General features: G+C 43.7%; 1 protein-coding gene across 8 annotated transcripts in view; it reads right to left on the bottom strand.

The window, feature by feature from the left end:
- Window positions 1-19,162, bottom strand: part of ADCK1 (aarF domain containing kinase 1) — a 70,485-nt gene extending 51,323 nt beyond the window's left edge. For 3 of the 8 annotated variants that reach the window (XM_030274770.4, XM_041716824.2, XM_072930303.1), the window contains exons 1-3: window positions 17,345-18,638; window positions 16,122-16,259; window positions 11,743-11,826 (exon numbers count right to left, since the gene is read on the bottom strand). In XM_030274770.4, coding sequence (XP_030130630.4) covers window positions 11,743-11,826; window positions 16,122-16,247 — 210 coding nt within the window. In that variant the 5' untranslated portion in view covers window positions 16,248-16,259; window positions 17,345-18,638. The other 5 variants (XM_072930300.1, XM_072930301.1, XM_002200543.7 and 2 more) reach the window with 5 other exon arrangements.

Below are 19,162 nucleotides of genomic sequence, written 5' to 3'. Positions count from 1 at the left end.
TATGTTAAAAGAGAAAAAAATCACAAGGAATGCCCCTTTGTTACTCAGCAGGTCTGTTCCTTTCTGAGTGTCTGTCATTTGCTGACTTCTGTGAAAAAAAATATATATAAATAACTCCAGCTTTTTCATCTAGTTGACACCACACAGCTCCGCACCAAGAAAGGCAGCTGGTGTCTATTAGCATCTCATCAATGTCACCAGTATGGGAGACTGAGCTGGTGTCTCTTCTGATTCATTAGCAATAGACTTGTTAAACTGCCATTAGAAGGTCCAATCCTTTCTTGCAGCCAGTCTTGTGCTTTGCAACTGAAAAGAATAGATTTCCGCAGGTGTCAATGGAAACAGAATTTGGATAAAACTGGCTTAGGTGAGTGCTAGTGAAGGTAGCATTTGGTCTACTGAATGCTTTTGGCTGCTAGGAACACAAGGAAGAGAGAACACCTATATTGACTATGAGAGTGCCACTTTAATATAGCATGAGATAGCAATTTAATGAAGTAAAACACTAATATCTGACATGGCACCAAATTGAGATGAACAAAAGGAGAGCCCAGGTGAGGCCACATGTTACCCAGAGTAGATTACTTTTGCTCCCACAAAAAGGAGAAGGAATTACCTCCAGCAGTACCAGAGGCAATTGCCTTTACTACAGCTGGTATCATAATGAACAATATTGTCCATGCCTCCCCTGCACTTGGCTGTGGCTCACCACGGTTGTGAAGGGAATAAAACTGAGATCATCTTTATATAAAACTACATATTCAATATTTCTTCATCAACAGGCTAGTCAAAAGATAGCCCACATCTAACCTCGGCTAGAAGGCAAATAGTAAACTCAAGACAAAAGATTAGTGCAAACAAAACCTGACAGAATGAATACTGACAAAGATCCTCCAAAGAATAAGATCTTGCTGGCCAAGTACAATCTCTGTGTATGTTCCCAAAGACAACATTTGCATGGCAAAAAAAGGACATCAAAGAATTCGCACAACACAAGATTGACATGAAGCAAAGAAATTAAAGCATTTGCTAATAATCCGAAACTCATACTATCTATGACTTCTAGCCTCAAATATTTAATATTAAAGCATTTACATACACCACACAGAGATGTCATGAAGAATGAAGTTACAGTGAAACTGGGAGTTGATGTCAGCAGGCAGGAGAAGATAGAAAATGACATAAACATGGTCTTGATTCAGTCTCTGTAAAAGAATGGAGCTTCGCTGTTCTCTCATTAAGGAGATCATGGCATGAATGGGAGCTGTGCATTGATCACATCTGAAGATTCACTCTTTTTCTAGACAGAGTGATGCAGGGACAAACAATTGGCTGGAGATGGTAAGAGGGGACTCAGTTACAACTACAGAGATCCTTTGATCTGTAGCTACACGACAACTTGAGGGAGACATCAAGGCAAAGCTGAGAACATGAACAGACCTCATCCAGGAGCTTATTTAAATCTACACAATTTCTATTTAGAAGTCTATAATTGGCTCCCTCTTAATGGTTTGCTCATCAGCACCTGGCATCCACTAGCACCCCAGAGTAGCCACTCAGCCATGAGGCAGCCTAACTGCCTCTTTGAAAGCACAATTATCAAGTCTATAGATGGATTGCTAACTATTAGCAAATTAGAATAGTCCAAACTATTCATACACTGTGTGAGCTTTTAAACACAGCAGTGAGAAATACAGGTATTTCAAAGTCCTCCTCCTCTGAGCATTGACAGAATGGTTTAGTCATAGGGAGGCAAGGTGCCACAGTCCCCTCTATTACAGGAAAGCAGACATGTTTGGGCCACATCACAACAGCTTGCAGAGAACATACCATAAGAATAATTTAGAGCAGGTAGTCTGGAACTTCCAGAAGGACACAAGCATACTGGCCACTTGGAACTCAACCAGCACATCAGTTTGGCCTCCCTTACACAGAAAACCCTTCCTGGCAATAAAGCAGTCCAGAAAATGACTTTGTGTCTTGTTCTAAAATCCATAAAATTCACAAGTCCAGCATTCTTCACTTCAAGCCTTCATGATGCTGCTCAACCATGACCCAGACTGAAGATGTTGGTCCAATATCAACCATGAAGACCTCCCCTCCATATGGCAATGCCCCCACCCTAGATCATTTTGGCACATAATGTTGGGAAATCGAAAGCTCAATAAAAGCAAGCTTGGAAACCCATTCTATACTCTAGTCAAATCTCCCATCGCTAAGAAAAAATCTGTTGGCTTATAAGGAAGCATGTGTTTCTAGCAGTTATATGGGAGCTGTTAGATTTTACTACCCAGTTGCCTGAAAGAAAAAAAAGAAATCCCCTCTGTTGGCCTATTAATCTGTCATAACAAGATTCTTCATAATTAGTTTGTCCCTAACAGTTGCTTTGTAATGGTAGCAAGAGAATATTTCAGGAATGGCAATTACCTCTGGTGTCAAAATGATGAGGAAAATAAACGTTCAACCATCAACAAAATGCAGTGCCTTTTCCACTCCCACCTAATGGTGGGTGACAGCACTGCACATCAGAATTACAGTGAGGGTAATTACTAGGCATGTTGCTATTGAGAATTCACTTCCCCTCTTGAGAAGAAATTTGTTAAGCAATGCAGGTGGAAGGAGAGGAATCTGTCACTGAGATGGAGTCCTGTGGGGTAAATGGTCTTACCAATACATTGCTTCTTTAATTTACTATACATATGCCCAACAATCATAAGCAGTGAACACTATTTAAAGGAACTTATTAGTAACTATTAGTTACACATATATCCCACCATTTCAAAGATTTTGCAAAAGGACAGAGCTTGACCTCTTTATTGTTACTTTATTTAAATTTGGTATCCTTCAAATAAAATTCACATGTCTGCATTAGTCACTTCACTCCATCCATACTAATAGGAAAACAGTGGGGTTTTAGGCTATTTGTAAATTGAAGAGTTCATTGGGCAGTGAGCTCAATGGATTTCAGCATATTGTGAAACCTGACATCCTACTGTCTCTGGAGTGAGATTTACAAGAATGAAACTAAAGGCACACACACTGTGGAGCTCATCTTCTCAGATGAGGACCAAGTTGTGCCAAAGCCGGGAATCCTACTCCAAAGAGGGACTAGGAAGGGGAAACCTGCTGGTCTGGCCACCATTGACACAAGTGTGTAAAGCCACAGACTGGGAGAGCTGTCCTCCCTGGCTTCAGAAATGTATCCTCCCAGCACCTGGGTCTCAGTTCTCAGAAAATTAGGATTGTGGCAAATCTTTCCCACATGACTTACCAAGGAATGCAAGGCCAGGTGGGGTAAACCAATATCCAATCTGCCACCAGGGCAGAGGCCAGGGAGGTGGCAGTCAGAGCTGAGGCATCACTGGGCAAAGGTAAGGGCAGAGCCTGAATCAAGAAGCTGATTCAGGCCTGGTACAGGATGACAGTACAAGTGAACAGAGAGCTCAGCTGTGTAGGGCCAGAGGAGGAAGCTGTATGCATTCAGATGGAGATACAACAGGAGAGATACATGCATGAAGCTGCTTCTGTGTGCATTTTGCTCATTACTTAATGACATTACCAAACACTTGTTACCCTAAAATCAAAACACAGGTTTAAAAGAATTGAACATCACCTGCAGTTCTGGTACAGATTCAGTACACTTTGGGAAGATTGGAAGTTAAGGAAGTTGCAGAGGATACAACCCTGCCAGTCAGGGCAGCAGGAACTGGTGTTGCTCTTGGGAGCCCATCACCTGCATCAGATAACAATCACCTCTTGTCTTCAAGCACACAGTCCTGAACTAGTACCAGCTCAGAGTGAAGAAAGTGCAGTTCCAGCTAACAGCCTTCCTGTTTTCTCAATCGCCATCACTCAGGATTTCAATTTAACATTCCCCAGGCAAGGATCACCTTTCTGTATATTGGCACGGAATAACAGCCAATTAAGACTGACACAGCAAAATCTCAGCTTACTACAAGAAAAAGAAGCAGGGATGTCATCCTGGAGAGGAAGAAGAGAGACAGAACAGGTGATACCAGGGCATTGCAGAGATGAAAAAGCTCCTGCTGAGCTCTGGAAATGCCTGGCTGTACTGCCTGACTGTGAATGCAAAGGAAAGGGCCCGAGGGAGAAAAGCTTATCTTCCCTACTTCTCTTCACACAACAGTCCTATGATAAACAAAGCCTGCTGCCCTTCAGCAGTTCTGTAAAAAACAAGTTGTGCTCAGAAAAGCCCTACAATAACAAACAGGCTGCACAGTTACAGAGTTCACAGGCAACTCAAAATGAGTACATTTTCAAACAAAGACTGCCCAGGCAGTAAAGACATTTTAAGAGATGGGTTGTTTTTTTTTTTTTGAAAAGTAATTCTGCTAGTGACCTTTTCAGTGAATTTACCTCTAAATTCAGCAAAACTAGCAACATAGTAAATGGATTCAGGCTTGGCAGAAGGCATTTATTTAATAAAATACTGGGCATTTTCATATATGTGCAAGCTCACATGCAAATTCTTTGTTAAAGTAGAGCTCAGAACAGAGTAGAGGCTTTATAAAGACAACCCTTGTTTATCTGCTGGCTGTGGCCCTCTTCCATGTCACATCAGCTCAGTACACTGACAAAAACAAGTTGTTACTGGTGTCAGACCTGCCAAAATGATGCCACTACAGAGGAAGGAGCAGCAAGCTGCTCTGAATGGTGCACCATCAGCAGAACTTGCAGCCACTGAGACAGAACACTCAGCCAAAAAGATACAAGTAAACAAAAAACCCAACAAAAATAAAGACACCCCAAGCCAGTTCTACAAGACCAAAAGTAGGCTTAACTAGTGTAGCAGTGAATATGATTACCATCTTGGATTAACTCTTCCAAAGCCATCTTTGAACCTTTGACTCTGTTCAAAAAATGACTACTTTACTGTAAGGACTCCCACCTGAACAAACTGGCACACGTCTACAGGCAAGCAGATGAGGCTGTCTAGATGTACAAAAATGCACATTTCTAGGCAGGACACCTGAACACTAGTAAATAAAAGGGTAGCTTTAAAGGGGTAGCTTTAAAACCTGACATTGAACAATACTTTTTGGTTTATTCCTAGAACTATTCTAGTTCAAGAGAAACATACCTCCCTTTTTTCCTAGACCACGGGCCTTCCTCAGGCCCGACAGAGTCCTGCCTGGCCCTGGGACACCAGATGGAAGAATATAGCAGCTCCTTTCAGAGACACCTTTCCCTCATGTATGCAAGGAGCGCAGCCCCCACGAATGTTAAAAGGATTTGCCTGGAACCTACTAAGATGCCTCCCACATTACAAACAAGTCCAGAGAAGTGTTTGCAAGACACCACCCACCACAGCAATTCCCTCACCACTGACTTAACTAGGTAAATGAAGACACTTGCTTGACAGGTAAGGTAATTGCGAGCTGCCCTCTGGCACATTCTTTTATCAGATCCACTTTGGGGAGAATGTGATAAGGTCATCGCTTTCGAAGAGCAAATCTACAATATTTAGTCCTGCTCTGAAATTCCAACCCGGACTGATACATGAAATATCCTCTGCATGCCACCTATCTTCACCCCTGATTTTACATCTAATTTTTCCTCCTAATTTGGAGTCTTTCAAGATAGTGTTTCACTGCAAGCTAAGTATAACTACCTCAGAAAAGGGAAGAGAATCCACAATATGTGTCTTGCTAAGGACAACAGGCAAACAAAACAACAACACTTCAGAAGTCCAATCTGACATTATAAGTACATGTCTCTATCCCCAGTGAAACTTTTAGGTATCTATTTTCCTAGCCTCAAATAAGATTATTTTTACTCTCAAGCCAGCTGTCTTCCTGTTCTTAGAATAGATTAAGTACTGGCTACCTGTCAGCTCTACTGATTTAAAGGTGTCCTTCAACAACAATATGGGCCATTCCTTTTAAAGTTGGACTCAATGATCCTTGTGGGTCCCTTCCAACTTAGAATACTCTGTTTCTGTGACCTGTGAACCATATAAACTGGTCAGTAGTTCAAGGCCACACAATCCTTCATTAAGAAAACATCCCTAATCAGGGCCTGATCCAATGTCAATGGGATCAGCGTTAAGTAACTTACAGTGGAGCCCTAAGTAATTTCTGCTTTTTGTCTCCTTCCCTCTTTACACAGACCTTCCACCTCTGAGAAATCCCATGTTTGCATGTATTTCACCACTCACATCTAGGGTGAAAATCTAGGCAAATCAATAATGACCATGAGCTCTTCCAAGGCAATACCATCTCTTGCCATACCTCTTGATTTTGCACTGCTGAGTGTTCATTTCACACTTGGACCAAAGGCATAGTCAAACACTAAATAAAACCTGATTATTTATTCACTTGTCATTTTTTCCTTTTATAATGTTTCTTATGATGCAAGCTCCTTGCAGCCTGCATCCTCCCAGGGCTGCCTAATGGTTTCCCCACTGTACAGATGAGATGTTCTTTAGATACTACTCTGGCTACTATGTACCTCTCCAGCATCTCTAAAGAAGCAATGTGATGAAGTCCTCAGGGATTCAACTGAAAAGGGATAGCCCCACCTGGAGGAGAGAGAGCTAAATGCTCCCCAGGCATATTGTGTCACTCCTGGGAAGCTGAGAGAAGATGGCTCAGGCAAGCCGAGCACATGACAATTCACACTTAAGCACCTGGAGCAACGCACTTCAGGACCCGTGTGAACAGCCAGGAAAAAAACATCAACTACATGAGGCACTGCCTCCTTACCCTCACTTCTGTCCTTCTTCCTCCTTCAAAAATGTCACAGTAGATGGCCCATTTCTCTGAATAAATCACTGCAGATGACTGAAGAACATCTACTTTCACAGGCACAGATCCCACAAAAAATGGACCTTTTCAATGCTACAAAATTAAAACCTAAAGATACTATGGCCAGAGCATTCAGCTGACACCACTCCAGAAAGCACAAAGAGGAAAAGGAAGTGTGTTATCATTATAAGATTTATTTTACAGCTTGTTATGTTTTCAGTGCAAAGCTTTCATGCTTTATGTGTTGGCAGGAAGCTTGCTAGACAGCAGTGCTCAAATGTAGAGTCATCAAGCCACCAGCTGGGGCTGATAGTAGCTTTTTTAGACTGCATTAGTGTTGACCATGCCTTTTAGATGAAGAGATATCCTTGGGAGCACATAATAGGGCAACCAAACATGATCAGCTCAGGGATTGGCTCTGAAGCTCTTCACCTCTCTATTACTGGCTCCCATTTAGTTTGGTGACAGAAAGTCACTGCCACCTAATGGCTACTTGTGTCCCATAAGAAAGTTCATTTGTTTCTCACCTCAGTTCACCAGAGGCTGAAGCACAAGTAGATGCACCACTGCACACACTGGCTGTGATGGAGAACAGCTCATAGTCCCCATTCACAGTTGCTTCTTTGAAGGAATGCCATGGAGAGTTCCTGAGGACTTCTCTCTGCAGCCCACTCCCATCAGAAAGAAACTATTTTAGGACATCACTTAATATTTAAGGCACACAGTGTTACTGAATCACAACAGAAGTCAAAAGACACAGGCTATTTCATTGGTCTGAACTATCCAGAAACTGTAGATTATTTTTGAAAACACATACACATATACATTCATTCCTCTTCTTCTCAAGATCTTTCCACTATGCAACTTCACAGTGAGACAAAACTCATTTTGAAAATACCCACTCCACTGTGAGAAGTAAACATAGCAAAGCCAGGAAGAGCCTCCAAGGTGCAAGAAATCATATTCTGTATAATGATGGCACAAGGTTATGCTTTCCAAATATTTGCCCAGGTACTGACAGCCCAATAACCATAAGTTTGAATGACAAGAACATCCTCATTCTGCTCTCAAAAGGAGGACATTTAATTAACCTCCCCAAATGGCTTGTCTGTGATAAAGCAATTTTTTAGCCAACAAAGTTAATTCAAGAATGGATTCCCATTCTGAGATACCTCGACCACAGATCCTTTTTCTCCTTGCTGTCTTCTCTTCATTACAAAAAAAAAAAAAAAAAAAAAAAAAAATCTCACAGCAGCAACCTTTTGTCCTACAGAGAACAACAAACAGATGTCCTGCTCAAGATTTTCAACTGTGGCCACTTGTGCCAAAATCTGGAAGACAACTGACCCATTGCAACCCTCTTACTACACTGACAACTCAGAATTCCTTTGATACTAGCCCTTGAACAAACTGCATATTGTGACACACCTCCTGACTGACAGCAAGATCAACAGAAATTGATGCCAGCAATGAAGAAGTGTCAGCCAAGACATCCAGATGCTATACTGAGAGGAACTGGAAATGTCACATGGTAGGCTGACTTGGTACTGAGGAGACAAACACTGTGAAGGGCCAACATTCATTGAAGCAGAAGAATGTCAGAGAAATGTAGCCTTCTATAGAATAAAATGTTTTGTTAAGAAAACAATAGGTAAGGGAATGGCACTGAGCAGGATGCCCTCCTTCTTCTTCTGGCCCACTGCAAGCAGGAGTAGAAATTAAAAGAAATGCCCAAGCTTACATATGCAAAGATGCCCAGAATCATTTAATGAAACAGACATGAAATTAAGAGAGGTCATACCTCCCCTAATACTCCTGACACTAGACCTATAGACATACAATGTCTTGGAGCCAACCACTGACAACTGCCCTTGACATCAGTACACTGCCAGTACCATCATATGCAGGAAAAGGGCCCACACACCAGGAAAGGACCCCAAACTTAGGAGAAAGATTGAATTTCCCATGTGGTTGAGCCATCAGTGGTGAAATGAAGCAACCATTGGGAAGGACATAAAGCCAGAGCACATAAGGATGTTCATCTCTGCCTTTGGCAGGGGCAGGAATCAGAAATGGCTGTTGCTGAGGGACAGCAATGTGTGACATCTGGCAAGTGGGTTCTCATATCTCCTAGTTGACAGAAGATCTCGGGAGAGGCAAACTAACCTCAGGACACACAGTGATTTCCCATCTACTGCTTGCCACCCCATGGAAAGTAGTAAAACTTGGGCCATAGTATGGCCCATCTGCTAGCCATAAAAAAATGCAGGGAACTGAGAGGCTTAAAGTATTAGCATCAAAACTGGTCCACAAGGGACTGAAATATATAGCAAAAGTGAAGATAATTCCTTGGAGCTAAGCAGGAACATAGCTAAAAGTCCCTGGGGAACCCATTTCCTTTTCAATCTGCTTTGCATTTAATTGTTTCCTAATAACTATGTTTGGCCCCAGTAGGCTCAGGCACTGGTGCTGCCACTAAACCTTCCCATCACTCATGCAAGGCCATGGCTAATTTAGAGACCCCAGTTTAATGTCTCACTGGGAATCCATGGAGAACAAGTTAACCATTATTTGCACTGGAGTAGCATCACCAGTATGCTGAGTACCAAGAGGAGAGCCACAGAAAAAAGTGGTTTTCCACTCCTAGCTGGAAGCACATGACAGACATATATGCACTTGCACCCCAGCACTGGAGACAGAGGCACAAAAACCAGATTCAGACCTTTTGGCACTATCAGCAGTCCCACAGTCACAAAATCTCTCTCACACACACACACACAGAGATACACCCTGCCTTACAGAGTCTCTCTTCTAGGCACAGCACCAAAACTGCATCTGGAAATTAGCAGCTAATTCATACATATACTGACAAGAAAATTACAAACTCTCAGTATGTGAAAAGCAGGTTAAGCTGGCCTCACTAGAAGGACAGAAACAAAGAGAGCACCATGAAGGGCTGAGAGTATTAGAGATCTATCCAGGACAGAAGCTAGCAGGAGCAACATCTTGATAAGTATTATTAAAACAAAACACTTATTTGGGCAAGGCATTCACATCCTCTAGGCCCTATCCAGTGACTAATCTTAAGTACCTACTCCAATGCAGTAACTTCTTACAAGTCATTCTGAGCTAGTACAAGACCAACAAAATCAGCTGCCACAAAGAGTTAAAAGAGCTGCAAGGTGGTAAAGACTTGGTTGCCATCCACTTAAAACTGCACCGAGATAAATTATGGTGTGCAATTGCCCAGGTACAAAGTATCTCCCGTACCAAATTAGCACAAGCCCTACAGGGATGTTGCTGAAGAACCCACAAGTGCTGCTCCTGCCAGGCTCAGTGGTGGTACTCCATAACACCTCTCAACAGCAGGACTGGACTCCACTGGTCAATGAGTTTCACCAACTCATGCTATGCCTGTGCTAACTTCCTCCCATCTCCCAGCTCATGCCCCTTTATGCAGCTGAAGGCTAGTGCTGGCCATGTTGGCATGCTGTGCTTGCCACTGGCTCTTCCACATGCAGGGGCTGACTAGTCCTGGCATCTAGTCCTGGCTGCCAAACTAGCTCTGTGCTGTGTTATCAAACAGGGACCTTTCTGGCTGCTTGGGGCATGGACTGACAAATCATCAAAACCCACATAATGAAAGGTTAATGGAAAGGTTCAGAGGTTAATGAAACCATGGAGATGCATGGCAAAAGGTGAGGAACTTGCAACAGCTGCTGTAAATTGATAAGCTGTCCACAGTACTGATAACCCACAGCTTGGGTGTCACTCAAGGAAGCTACATGCAGCCCTTCTGCAAATCAGGTTTCAAAGGCTCAGGGCAGAGACATGGGCAGATGGACAGTGAAGCTCCAGATTCCAACACACCCAACTCCATTTTATGCCAGGGCATCAGTGCCACTCACTTGGGATGGGGAGCAAGATTAGAACAGCTTTGCATCTTTAGACAGCAGAGGATGAGAACAAGCCCAAGGAAGCCATTCTGCAAACCATTCCAGATATACTAAGACCATATTGATGATGTGGATTTTCTGCTAGAGGAATACTAAAGCATGCTGGAGTCCAATGTCACTGATTTCTACCTTAGTCAAGGCTGTTTCCAGCTTTATAGTCCCTCCAGTCTGAGAATCCCTGGAGAACACCACTCCATGCATTATAACCAAGCACATCAGTGGCCTAAATCCTACATGCACCAAGAAGAAAAATGAGGCTAAAGACCTTTCTTCAACACACTATGCAGACTGGCCTAATTTGGCACAAGCTCTACTTCCCATTCCAAAGAGGCCTTGAACTCAAATAGCAGAAAAACCCTGGCTAACATATATCACAAGCACTCAACTACAACTGAGTGTCATTCACAGCTCAATGAATTATAGGGCTATAGGCTGGAATGAAAGGTGCAGCATAAGATTTGAGAGAAGCAGTGGGGGGACTTGTCTTCCTTCTCACTAGAAATGCTTTCACTATTATTGTTAATTACTGATATCAAAACACAACAGTGTGTTTTACAATGAGATGTACACTACTTTGCACAATTTTCATTTCCTCAGAGATCTGCAAGTTTTATTTATCTTTATTATTTCCTTTTCAACACACTCCTTTTACTTAAATCAGTCAGCTGTCATGTTATGGCCATTACCAAACAACATGCAGAATAAGAAAGCACTGCCAGGCCACTCTCAGCAGCTGACCACCACACAACCAGTCTGGGCAGCAGAGAACTGGCAGCAGAGCCCAAATGCACCAAGGACTTGAGCCTCTAGTGGATTTAAGTGAGCATTGAATGCATATGGCTACCTTTGACAAAGGACTTTCTCCACTGCGCAATGCAAGTCCTAATACGGAGTTGTTATCTAATATTGCTGTTAACAATCTGGTAGAAAGCATATTGAATTATTAAGACTGACAGCATGACAGCATCACATCCAAACCTTGCAGTTTCCAAGGAATGCAGTTTAGTGCTATTGCCTACCTGTGATTTGAGGAATTCATACTCCTCTGATCCGTACGGGACGCTCCGAAGAGAGGTGAGGTAGTCATAGCTGATAACTGCTGTCTGCAAATGAAACCAGAAATGCTGAGCAAGCTCTACAGTTACCAAAACAATAAGACTTCTGTTAAAGAGAATGCATGTACCTTAGGCTCCACAGTGAAGCCTATGGCAGCAGACTCATTAATAAATTAAATGAAAATAATTTCACTTCAATGAACACTTATAAAAAGAAGTGCAGGGGCCTCACTGATATGTAGTTATGTGTGAGCAACACTTGACACTCCTATACTATCTTGTATTTGAGATGCTCAAAGCATTTTCCTAATCTCTGCACAGCACCTTGCAGAGCACACTCCCATCTCCAGTTAGCCATGTGGGGTTTCCACAGTAAGGTCTCCTGCTAGTAACAGAGGTCATCCAGACTCTGTGCCCCATCAGTTATCCCACACTTCATAGCTCCAAACTGCCTAACCAGCTTGCTCTGGGTAGAGGCTTAGCAGGGAACAGAGTGACTGAAGACAAACTCAGATTAGCACAAGCAGCAGTACTTTTGGGGATATTCAACCGCACAAAGGACTGTGGGGCCAAAGGGTTGAATACCCAATTACAAAACCAGGATCCAGCTCAATGGGATCTGCCTCAAACCTGTTAGTTAGACATTGCCACAGACAATGGAATTATATTCTTAAGTAACTTAATGATTTCTGAAAATAGATCTAGGGTATTTCACAATTCCTCTCACTAAAGTCCCTCTCTTTCCACAGTCAGAACATCAGTGAATGGGAGAGAAACATACAAGTCATGTTTGGAGGGAGAGAAGGGAGCATACACCTAGAGGAGCCTGTCCACTAATGTGCCATTTGAACCTCAAGATCCTTGCCATGAAAAACCATTTGTCTAACTCCCACTGAAAGGCACTTTTCCTCAAATCTCCCTACAGAAGGGGTAACATTCCTCTGGCACAGGATACTAGCCCCACCTTTCACCATAAACACGTCCAGGAAGGGCACAAAGTACAGTCAATGTATCGTGAAAATCAGGAAGGCAAGGGAAGCAAACCTGGCTTGAGACAAAGCCAGTGGAACTGCCAACAGGGAAAAAAGTCAAAAGCTCAAAAATGCATCAAAGAATGGACCAAGCCAGGAATCAGTAACAAACAGACACACTCCCTCCCTGTAGAGGTTAGGTTTCTCGTGTTTCCTGATTTCCAAATTGTAAACTGAACACAGCAAATTTTTTTTCTGGCTTTTCAGGCTCTCTTGCCCCTGGTAAAGTGAGGAGCTGCACAGCTACAGAGACCATACAGAAGAAAATTTTTTCAAGGCATCTTCACAGCCTCAAAGGACAACTTTGAAGTGGAGGGAGGTTCGAATCAATCTTGCATCAAGGCTTGAGTTGGTTCCTATTTTATCTCTGGTCCACGAGGGTAATTATCACCTCCAACTCAAAAAGAAGCAGCTAACAGATTGGCCTGTATTACAGAGGGAGAGGGAATTAATTAAGCGGTTGCTAATTACACTGTAATCTTAAACACTAAATTAATATTATGATGATCCTGATAGGCAACTCTGACATTGCCAAATCCCTCCCAGTGTCTAGCTACTGCACAGAATGTTCCTTCCACATAACCAAAAAAACTGGTATAGTCTCAAAAGAATACAGCAAATGCACAATGGCTCTGCCAGTTTCTAATTTTACCAGAATACAGAAACGCTCTGCAGCGTGATGCTGCCCACGCCACTGACTTCATTCTCATCCAAGACTAGTGCTGTCATTCATGTTACAGTGTGAGACTAAAGCTCAGAGTTATAAAAGGATATACATAATCAACCAATCACTCCCTTAACAAATGCCAAATTACTTTCACTGAGCTTGCATCTGGCACAGTGTTAAATGTCCCATTTGGTATCAATGAATTCTCAACACTGTACTCTTCCACTGCTCCTAAACCTATCCTCAGATCTTACCAAGTCATAGCACAATGTTGCCCCTAAACAGCTGTCTACCCATACGTAAGAGCCAGTTCACTAAACAGAGGCTTAAAAGGAAATTTTCCACTAGTGAGCTTCATCAAGTTTCTTATGGAGTCTGCAAAGAACTACTGAACCAACATGCTTAAAATACAATCAGACTCAAATCTCTCTAAACAAACTCAGATGAAATCTGTCCAGAGTCTCATAGTTGTATATCAGGTTCCTTGATCCTCATGTGCTTTTGTTTTGTTTCGTTTACTGTAACTTGTCTTAAAGTTCTGTGTCTGCTGCTGCTGAACTTATTATCTCTTAAGAATTGCACTCTCTTCATTACAGTCTGCTTTTGCCTGGCTATGGTTCAATGATGAAATCAAGCATCCAAGTAAGAAGCCAGGGCAGGGCTAGATTGAAGGACAGATACTTTAGGTATATGTAGATGTCACTAATATCCAAAATAATTTGTTTGCTACAGAGATTTATCTTTCATTTGCAAAAAGAATAATCCCAAAGCTGACATTCTTAGAATTAAACATGTCTGCTCTATTGGCTTCACCTGGTCCATGGCTAAGGAATGACAGCAGTTCAAGCTGCCTGTGCTCAGATGAGAGCTGACTTCTGAGTGTCCAAAAATGACCAGGGAAGGTAGAGGTCACTGGTGCAGCAAGACTAAAGAATCTCTCAGAAGCAACTCAAACACATGCAGTCATACATACCAGAGGAAATTGATAATTCAGAAAGAGACAAAACATTATTTTTTAAAAGTATACACACAGGTTTACACATGCTGCCCTCACCAAGTTACCAGTGTTCGGTCTGTGCTGCCTGTAGAGACTGAGCACTGGTAACTTGGTTTTGGGGTCACTGCTTGCAGCTATGGGAGCAGAACCCTGTAAAGCATTTAAGAGCAGGACCAGTGAAGCGCTTTATAGCCAATGACTTGTGACCTCCCTGAAGGCAGAGAACATGAAAGTCGGGTATGCCTGTGATTTGCCACCATCTAAAGCAAAGAATATTACGATTCCCCTACTTCCTATTCTTCAGCAAAGTAATCTCTTACCATCACTCAAAACACAGAGCAACTGCACAGCCTCATCACTGGAACTTCTCACTTATTTTTGTTTTAAACAGTAGATTACCACAAAAGCAGTGGCTTAAGAAAGACTGAGAAACACTAGTCAAGCAGGCAGAACTCAAAGACACATTGGAGAACCCAAACACCCTAAATAACAGATTCTCTTCCAGCAACAAGAAACTGTATTCCCTCTCCATGACTCAATTTGCTGTGCTTTAAAAGGGAAAGAGCTGCTCCCTGCCACCAGACAGCACTACCTTATGGTCAGGGACAGAGCATGAAGCTTAGCACTTGTTAAGTAAGAAGGAAAGATTACAGTCTGTATGTCTGCCTTCACCTTTTCAAAATAAATATTCATTTTTCACAACAGTTTATGATGCTGCACACACATGGCACCTGAGCCAACCCACAGAGCTTGTTTCTTATTGCATCTGCCCTCGGGAGCTGACTCCTTGTAAAACTCATTAACAAAGTGCTTAAAAGTCACAGAAAATGCAGACAGACAGCTGCTTACCACAGAGGGTCTGTAAATGATGGAGATTGTGGCCTGAAGTGACAGATGTATAATGCAAGTGAGGTACAGGGAGACTGATACCCCCTCCAGAGTCTCTGCTCTCCATGTTCCTGGGTGCTCATGGATTCATCAGTGAACACTGTCAAGGAGAAGGCAGCAGTCTCCATTCCCAGTTTGATGAGAAATATCAGTGATGCTAGGCAGACATAGCATTAATTTTACACTTCTGGAAACCACTCTAATCTCAGAAGTATGTAATCAACCATCCTCACTTTACTCTTGCTTTGAGAATGATCCTCAAAACACCAGTCCTTCTCTCCCCAAATCTCATACCAAGGGTCATAGCGCAATGGTTACCCTAGTTTATCAACACAACCAGAGTACCTATAACAAAATATACAAATGGCATATGCAGAGAAGAGGGCTTGACCTAAGTCACTCTTAAAAAGCAGCAGGACACCACACCTGACAGGCAACTGACCTTGAAGGGTGGCTGATAATGTGGGCCCAAAGTGAGCCCTTGCCCTGAAGGTCCCACCCTATCCAGGGAAGCAGACACAACTCTCAGTATCTACATTTTTCTCTTTCCAAAATGTGCTAACAACAGCTGTATTCCTTATGTGCTTCCACCTCCTTTCTCCCCACAGTGTCAAAACTTGAAAAGCTCCCCACAGACATTCTGATTTCCTAAGCCAGCTGAAAATGCAGACAGGGAATGCAGAAAATCTCAAGTTCTTGTGAACTTCAATTCCCTTACCCATCTAGGAACCTTCCTGCACATTGCTATGGTAGAACTTACTGTGGCAATGGCTCGGCCCACACGAACAACTCCAAAATCATTAGGATCCAGGAACTTGTTTCCATACAGATAGATGCCAGAAGCAGCTGCTGTCAATGAGGCAAATTTCAAGGCCCTTAGTGCCATGACTGGAGAACTCTGCCAAGATACAAAACAGCAACTGTAACATCTGATAAGGACATAGTGATCTGATGCCCACGGCCCCAGAGGACCTGACAATCCAAGTTTTAATTGCTCCTTTCTTAATGACACATTGCTAGCAATGGCCCCAGCCAATAGCTCAAGCAATCACCCAGCAACTGGTAAGTTGCTCATTGCTATTCTTAACAGCGTCTACAGGCCACAAATCCAGAAGTAACTCACTGCTAGACCTTGCATAAATGCAACAAAACATTTGTTCAGGATCCCAAAGGCTTTTCAAGGAGACAGAACAGGTGGACAGACAGAAGCAAACACAAGATGACTAAAAGTCAATTCTGATCCTATCAACAGGCAGTTCTTCAGCACAAATTTTTGACACTATCACAGCATAGGCAGACTTTAAGGGGACAACAGATGATATAAAAAACTCAGGTTTAAAAAGAGTTCTTGCAACATCAAGAACACCCAAAGCTTGTTAGAAACTCTGCCAGGCTAGTTCTAAAAGTTCCACACTGATGATGAGTGGTCTAGGAAGAGGCAATGCATCCCAGGAGGTTGTATGCCACTCCAGCAGTCGGTGCCAGAGAATGCAGATGGGAGACCTGATCAGTGACCAAGTGAGGTTTGTTTTCTCATTATCACCATCCCATTCAAGTGCCAGACAGGGAATGTACTGGCACAACAGTCATCTGCAGGAATCTACAGCCTATTCCTAGCTCTATCACAGGCCCAATACAGGCCTGGGGTGAGACATTTCTCAACCACTTTTTTTTCTGTGGGACAAGGGTGGGGAATCAACACATTTCCCCCACTAAGCACTTTGGATCACTACATTCATTGTTTGCAGTATAGAAAGTAGCATAAACATGTAACTCATTACATTTTTTTCCATTTCTTTATGTCACCGTAGAGGATTCAGATATGAAAAAAAAGTAACAGCAAATTTTTCTTTCCTTTCCCTATGGCTGGTATTGGGCAGCAAATATGATTGACCATTCCTGCTGCTTCTACCAAAAATCAAAAGGTATTGTCACTTCTCTGCAAGCTCTCAAGAGCACCCTTGACACAGTCCAGGCTCTTACCCCATCAAGATGGAGTCTACTAATCCTCCCACTCCTAGGCTTGACTGAGAAACTTGCCTACTTCTCATTGTGAAGCTTTAGCAGGGTCAGTCTGGCTTGTGCCTTTCCTCTCGGAGCCTTGTAACCAAGAAACACATGCAGTGACACAGGTCAAGTCTTTCAAAAACAGTTCACAAGAACACAATCAGCAAAATAAGCAAATATAACACAAGAGACCTTTGTACATGAACCTTAGCTAAACTTTATTATTTCCTTACAAACCCTAGGTAATTGAGGCAGAAAAGCTGAGACATATTCTGTCAGTGCCTGTCACAGCTGCCTGTAGCAACCCAGCTCTTTCTCATGTCAGAATGGGTAGCTAGCTGACCAGGACTCCTTCGAATCTATGATCAAAATCAACAGAAAAAAAACCTGGGCTCCTGACTGCAGCCAAATGCACATGCACTTTTCCAAAAAAAAAGTTGCCCTCCCTCCCCTGCCTCACTGGAATTCTAGAAATGTTGGGGTTTCTTCCAGCAGGACCAATCCTTTTCTTTTTTTTTGTACAGAGATCTCTTGTATCCTCTGTCACCTTCAAAAGTCATTTTTGTGCTCCTTGTATATTTCTGCAAAATTTAATTTATTGAAAAGTGAAAGGTGCAGCAACATTTTCTTAACAGAAAATATGCTTCTCTTTTCATTATTTTTTCCTTCACTTTCTCAATTACTAAAAGAACATTTTATTGAAAGCAGGATGCAGGTCCATCTGTTCTTGCATCTTATTCCTACCTGAAGCTATAATCTGCAGTTTGTTACATCACATCTATTGCCATACCCGCCAGCTGTACGTCACAAACAGAAGATGAGAACTTTAGGTAGCAAATAAACAGGCAGCAAAGCTGAATTTTTCAGCAAGAAAGTTCCTGCTCTCATGCTTAGCATGTTGTAGCAATAAAAAGGGAATAACTAAAACCCCTCCAATAAGAGGTACAGAAATAGAATCCTCTAAAGTAAATTGTATTTCAAAGTTTTGCATAAGGCATAGAGGAGCCTTTTCCATGTAAATGAGCCATTATTACACCCCTAGGGATATCTTAAGGGCCCTGTCAGCTGTGAAACAAGCCTTGGGATGTCACTGCCTCTCGTTATTAAGCCCTGCCTTGATGGATCACCTTCAGCTCTTTTTTCACCAAAGTGAGGCGGCTTCTTTGACTTTCACCCAACTTGGCGCATCTGAGTGTCCCTCGCGTTCGAGCTAAGCTCTCCTGTTCCCAGCCGGGACGGTGCCGGTTCCCGGCGGAGCCCCGAAGGTGACCCCGCCGCCACCTGCCGAGGCCCGGGGAGCGGCGGCGCCGCTGGCGGCCCCGAGGGCAGCGGGACCGGCCCAGCGCCGCTCCGAGCCCCGGCCGGGCCCAGCCCCGCGCCCGAGCTCTGCCCGTGAAGGACACGAGGGGCCAGCGCCGCCTGCTCTCGGTTCTCCTTCGGGCCGGGCCGGGCCGGGTCTCCTGGAGCCGCGTTCGCGCCCCGCGCCGCTCCTGCCTCCACGAACAGCCCTGGCCCCGCCGAGCCCCGCCACTACCGAGTCCCCGCCGCCAGGGCCGCAGCTGCGGCCGGGCCCGGAGTCCCGGCACGGGCCGAGGCGGCCGCGGGGGATGCGAGGACAGGAGGGCTCGGGCGCTCCGCCGGCGCTCGGAGCGGCACTTACCGACCGCCGCGCCGGCACTTCAACCCGCGCGCGCCCCACGCCGCTCCCCCCTCCGCCTCGCTCACGGTACGGCCCTGGCCCGCGCGGCACGCCGGGAAACGTAGTCTCCCTTCGCGGCAGCGCGGAGGCGCGGG

This window comes from Taeniopygia guttata, chromosome 5 (genome assembly GCF_048771995.1).
Source record: "Taeniopygia guttata chromosome 5, bTaeGut7.mat, whole genome shotgun sequence".
NCBI classification, from domain to species: Eukaryota; Metazoa; Chordata; class Aves; order Passeriformes; family Estrildidae; genus Taeniopygia; species Taeniopygia guttata.
Note: the sequence above shows the minus strand (reverse complement) of the source record. Positions and strands in the feature narration are given on the sequence as shown.